The sequence below is a fragment of the Salvelinus alpinus genome, chromosome 4 (assembly GCF_045679555.1).
Source record: "Salvelinus alpinus chromosome 4, SLU_Salpinus.1, whole genome shotgun sequence".
Lineage (NCBI taxonomy): Eukaryota > Metazoa > Chordata > Actinopteri > Salmoniformes > Salmonidae > Salvelinus > Salvelinus alpinus.
Window position 1 is genome coordinate 17,623,786 of NC_092089.1, and position 6,151 is coordinate 17,629,936.

The 6,151-nt window shown below is 41.4% G+C and overlaps 2 protein-coding genes across 2 annotated transcripts in view; one reads left to right on the top strand and one right to left on the bottom strand.

Annotated features, from left to right (window-relative positions):
- LOC139572906 (tumor necrosis factor receptor superfamily member 11B-like) overlaps positions 1 to 6,151 on the bottom strand; it is a 173,479-nt gene that overhangs the window by 122,445 nt on the left and 44,883 nt on the right. The gene's annotated exons all lie outside the window — the stretch shown is intronic.
- LOC139572909 (protein MAL2-like) lies at positions 128 to 3,131 on the top strand. The gene is made up of 2 exons (XM_071395770.1): positions 128 to 1,108; positions 2,811 to 3,131. The coding sequence occupies exons 1-2, from the start codon at positions 992 to 994 to the stop codon at positions 3,114 to 3,116; spliced, it is 423 nt and encodes a 140-aa protein (XP_071251871.1). The 5' UTR covers positions 128 to 991; the 3' UTR covers positions 3,117 to 3,131.

Consider the following 6,151-nt stretch of genomic DNA (forward strand, 5'->3'; position numbering starts at 1 on the left):
TAGGAATAGAGTACAGCCAGTGAAATAGTAACTTTAGGAATAGAGTACAGCCAGTGAAATAGTAACTTTAGGAATAGAGTACAGCCAGTGAAATAGTAACTTTAGGAATAGAGTACAGCCAGTGAAATAGTAACTTTAGGAATAGAGTACAGCCAGTGAAATGGATGAGTCCTTAATTGGACGGACTCTAACATTGTTAACAGCATGCGCAGCTTGGGGTTATGTCAACAGGAGCTGAGTTTATCCACATATTCCAGGTAAAACATTAACCAGGTGGAGCTTTTCTAGCCTGTTACTGCCCCTATATAAAATAACAATCCCTCTCTCATAATACTGTTCTCACTCTCTCTGACAATATAGATAAGTGACAGACACTAGTCCTGCTCTATTACATTCAGAGGCTTGCAGGTGTAGGCTAATGGTACGCCCCAAATGGCACCTTAAACGTAGTGCACTACGTAGGGTGTGAGGTGCTATTTGGTGACGTTTCTCTGTGGGTCATGGTTATTGAGTAAACAACTTAAGTTGTGCAATTATTTACCTAAACCATGAAGCTGTTTCCGCTTGCAGATAAATCACAGCTCCGCTTTCCCTTTCTCAGATTCCTCTCACCTTGGAATATTCTCCCCCTGCAGGTAGACTAATATTGACTTCAGAGTGGCCTATCAACATCTGTGGAAATTAATCGGCATCACTGCATCTAGTCTGCCTGTTTGTATCTTATTTTTTTCTCGAAAGGGATTCTATAGTAGGGTCCATCTCTCATTTACTCAGGCACGTTCAATTCGTAGCAGATTCATCTTTAGCGAGTCGCGACAGAGAGATCGAGGTGAGGTATTGCGGTAACTGCGTCTGCCTCCACTCTGCGGGCGGGTAGAGTTGGATAAAGTGAAGGGAGGAGCCGTGCACCTGTTAGACCAGTTAGGGACACATGACTGTAGAAGAATTTGCTTGAGTTGGTGTCCTTTTGTCGAGATACAAGACGGAAAGGATGTCGGAGCCAGCGACGAATCCTGCGGTGACAGCATTCCCAGCGCCGACGATATCTTTGCCATTGGGACTACAAATATTGAGGACGTACTCCGGTGCTCTGATCTGCTTGGAAATTGTGAGTGTCGCATCTCTATTTCTGACTACGAGTTTTGTAAGCAAATACATCACCGGTGGTCAGATAGATTCTGGGTACACCCTTGTTTGAAGTAGGCCTAATTGGGGAAACTGCAGTCTAATCGATAGTCTCTATTAATTCTGCTTAGTTCATTTTGTTCATTTGAGCTTTAGGATGAGCTTTTTCATCGTTTTATCATCGCACAGATAGTTATGTATAACACTATCAGAGGAGCCAGGCAGGTAGCGTCATAGTACTGGGAGTTCAGTCATTACTGTTTTACTAACGGCATATAGGCAACTCCCTATTGTACAATCTGATAGTGTAGTGGTGATACTGAGCATACTGTACATTGTGTCATTGTGAAGTGAACGACAAAATAGATACAACTGTTCTCCAGCTAATAGTATAGCAGTGTGCTACTAGGCCTATAAATAATCTGTGTTCAGTTAATAACATTCTGCTTCTTTTAGGCCTATAAATAATCTGTGTTCAGTTTATAACATCCTGCTCCTTTTAGGCCTATAAATAATCTGTGTTCAGTTTATAACATCCTACTCCTTTTAGGCCTATAAATAATCTGTGTTCAGTTAATAACATTCTGCTTCTTTTAGGCCTATAAATAATCTGTGTTCAGTTTATAACATCCTGCTCCTTTTAGGCCTATAAATAATCTGTGTTCAATTTATAACATCCTGCTTCTTTTAGGCCTATAAATAATCTGTGTTCAGTTTATAACATCCTGCTCCTTTTAGGCCTATAAATAATCTGTGTTCAATTCACTAACATCCTGCTTCTTTTAGGCCTATAAATAATCTGTGTTCAATTTATAACATCCTGCTTCTTTTAGGCCTATAAATAATCTGTGTTCAATTTATAACATCCTGCTTCTTTTAGGCCTATAAATAATCTGTGTTCAGTTTATAACATCCTGCTTCTTTTAGGCCTATAAATAATCTGTGTTCAGTTTATAACATCCTGCTCCTTTTAGGCCTATAAATAATCTGTGTTCAATTTATAACATCCTGCTTCTTTTAGGCCTATAAATAATCTGTGTTCAGTTTATAACATCCTGCTCCTTTTAGGCCTATAAATAATCTGTGTTCAATTCACTAACATCCTGCTTCTTTTAGGCCTATAAATAATCTGTGTTCAATTTATAACATCCTGCTTCTTTTAGGCCTATAAATAATCTGTGTTCAGTTTATAACATCCTGCTCCTTTTAGGCCTATAAATAATCTGTGTTCAATTCACTAACATCCTGCTTCTTTTAGGCCTATAAATAATCTGTGTTCAATTTATAACATCCTGCTTCTTTTAGGCCTATAAATAATCTGTGTTCAATTTATAACATCCTGCTTCTTTTAGGCCTATAAATAATCTGTGTTCAGTTCAATAACAGCCTGCTCATTTTAGGCCTATAAATAATCTGTGCTCAGTTCAATAACATCCTGCCCCCTTTAGGCCTATAAATAATCTATGTTCAGTTCAATAACATCCTGCTTCTTTTCACAAATGGAAATCGTACCCTGTGTCAGGCCTAGGATGCATTTGAAATAAACAGACATTCATGTCATGATCAGATCTCACAGTCTGGTCAAACAGTCCTGATATTCTTAAAGCATTTATTATGTCACAAATATCAATCAGTCTCACGTACGATGAATTGTCGAACAAATCTTCTGTATTCTGTCCTTCCAGATATTTGGAGGGTTAGTATGGATCCTGGTGGCGTCCTCCAACGTGCCCGTACCCCTGCTACAGGGCTGGGTGATGTTTGTCTCTGTCAGCACGTTCTTCTGCTCCAGCGTGTACCTCCTCCTCTTCCTCCTGGGCCTGGCTGACAGGATCAACACTGACTGGAACCTGATGGTGAGTGTAGTGACCAGGCTTACCCGAGGAACAGGTCACAGAAAACAACTCATTCTTGGTAAACAGGTTGGGAGCAGTGAAAAACCAGCAGCGGTACAGATCTTCTTTACCGTCAGATATACACAGGTATACTGACGTCACATGACATCTTTATCAGAGGTGGAGTCTTCTTACCATCAGATATACACAGGTATACTGACGTCACATGACATCTTTATCAGAGGTAGAGTCTTCTTACCATCAGATATACACAGGTATACTGACGTCACATGACATCTTTATCAGAGGTGGAGTCTTCTTACCATCAGATATACACAGGTATACTGACGTCACATGACATCTTTATCAGAGGTAGAGTCTTCTTACCATCAGATATACACAGGTATACTGACGTCACATGACATCTTTATCAGAGGTGGAGTCTTCTTACCATCAGATATACACAGGTATACTGACGTCACATGACATCTTTATCAGAGGTAGAGTCTTCTTACCATCAGATATACACAGGTATACTGACGTCACATGACATCTTTATCAGAGGTAGAGTCTTCTTACCATCAGATATACACAGGTATACTGACGTCACATGACATCTTTATCAGAGGTGGAGTCTTCTTACCATCAGATATACACAGGTATACTGACGTCACATGACATCTTTATCAGAGGTAGAGTCTTCTTACCATCAGATATACACAGGTATACTGACGTCACATGACATCTTTATCAGAGGTAGAGTCTTCTTACCATCAGATATACACAGGTATACTGACGTCACATGACATCTTTATCAGAGGTAGAGTCTTCTTACCATCAGATATACACAGGTATACTGACGTCACATGACATCTTTATCAGAGGTAGAGTCTTCCTGGTCTGGTTGGTTTATCACTTCAGGGCTGTCCAACTCCAGTCTTCCTGGTCTGGTTGGTTTATCACTTCAGGGCTGTCCAACTCCAGTCTTCCTGGTCTGTTTGGTTTATCACTTCAGGGCTGTCCAACTCCAGTCTTCCTGGTCTGTTTGGTTTATCACTTCAGGGCTGTCCAACTCCAGTCTTCCTGGTCTGTTTGGTTTATCACTTCAGGGCTGTCCAACTCCAGTCTTCCTGGTCTGTTTGGTTTATCACTTCAGGGCTGTCCAACTCCAGTCTTCCTGGTCTGTTTGGTTTATCACTTCAGGGCTGTCCAACTCCCCTGAACTCCTGTTGAAATGCTGTGACTCCATAGCAGTTCCCCTGAACTCCTGTTGAAATGCTGTGACTCCATAGCAGTTCCCCTGAACTCCTGTTGAAATGCTGTGACTCCATAGCAGTTCCCCTGAACTCCTGTTGAAATGCTGTGACTCCATAGCAGTTCCCCTGAACTCCTGTTGAAATGCTGTGACTCCATAGCAGTTCCCCTGAACTCCTGTTGAAATGCTGTGACTCCATAGCAGTTCCCCTGAACTCCTGTTGAAACGCTGTGACTCCATAGCAGTTCCCTGAACTCCTGTTGAAATGCTGTGACTCCATAGCAGTTCCCCTGAACTCCTGTTGAAATGCTGTGACTCCATAGCAGTTCCCCTGAACTCCTGTTGAAACGCTGTGACTCCATAGCAGTGTGTGTGTGTGTGTGTGTGTGTGTGTGTGTCCAATCAGCATCCAGGATCCAAACAACCAGTTCTATAATGACTGTTACTGACTAAATCAAACAATCTCTTCACGTTCAGCCTATAATTTTAAATGTCCCACCTGCTAGAATAAGAAAGCAGACACCATAATGATGATGTTCCATGTTGAGAAATGTTTCCGTGTGTTAGGATCTTTCCTTTAAAAAAAAATGGTGTATTCAGTCAGCTGAAATTATGTTGAAATGATTGTCCTGAAAAATGATGATGACTAAAATACTTGAGCTGTACATATGCCAGGCTGAACAAAACCCAAACGTAGGAAAAACACCATGAGATCTCACAACCTGAAAAAAAAAAAAGCTTTACACAATCTGTGAAGATACAAAATAATTACAATTCAATCAAAATGGACATGGCTGAATTCATGGTTCATGTGTGGTACAGGCTATTGGGAAGGGGGTCCTGCATCAGTTATTATTTCAACTACTATCCATTTGCAGCTGTATATTTCCTGAGGAAATACTCATTTTGATCCTGGCAGAGCAGCTCTGGCATAAAAAGCAGATTCCGCATAAAAATCTCTCGAAATATATGTTAATGTTGCCAAAGCAAGTGAAGTAGATAATAAACAAAAGGGAAATAAACAATAAAAATTAACAGTAAACATTACAAGTTCCAAAAGAATAAAGACATTTCAAATGTCATATTATGTCTATATACAGAGTTGTAATGATGTGAAAATAGTTCAAGTACAAAAGGGAAAATAAATAAACATAAATATGGGTTGTATTCACAATGGTGTTTGTTCTTCGCTGGTTGCCCTTTTCTTGTGGCAACAGGTCACAAATCTTGCTGCTGTGATGTCACACTGTGGTATTTCACCCAGTAGATATGGGAGTTTATCAAAATTGGGTTTGTTTTTCGAATTCTTTGTGGATCTGTGTAATCTAAGGGAACTATGTGTCTCTAATATGGTCATACATTTGGCAGGAGGTTAGGAAGTGCAGCTCAGTTTCCACCTCATTTTGTGGGCAGGGTGCACATAGCCTGTCTTCTCTTGAGAGCCATGTCTGCCTACGGCGGCCTGTTTCAATAGCAAGGCTATGCTCACTGAGTCTGTACATAGTCAAAGCTTTCCTTAAGTTTGGGTCAGTCACAGTGGTCAAGTATTCTGCCACTGTGAACTCTCTGTTTAGGGCCAAATAGCATTCCAGTTTGCACTGTTTTTTTCCAATGTGTCAAGTAATTATCTTTTTGTTTTCTCATGATTTGGTTGGGTCTCTCTCTCTCCCCTCTTCATCTCCCCCTCTTTCTATTTCGCCACCCTCTCCCCGCCTCTCACGCTCCACCTCTCTCCCCCTTTCTCTCTCTCCCTCCCCTCTCTCTCTCTCCACCTTCTCTCCCTCTCCCTCCCTTCTCTCTCTCCCCCTCTCCCTCCCCTCTCTCTCTCTCCATCTTCTCTCCCTCTCCCTCTCTCCCCCTCTCCCTCCCCTCTCTCTCTCTCTCTCTCCCTCCCCTCTCTCTCTCTCCTCCTCTCCCTCCCCCCTCTCTCTCTCCC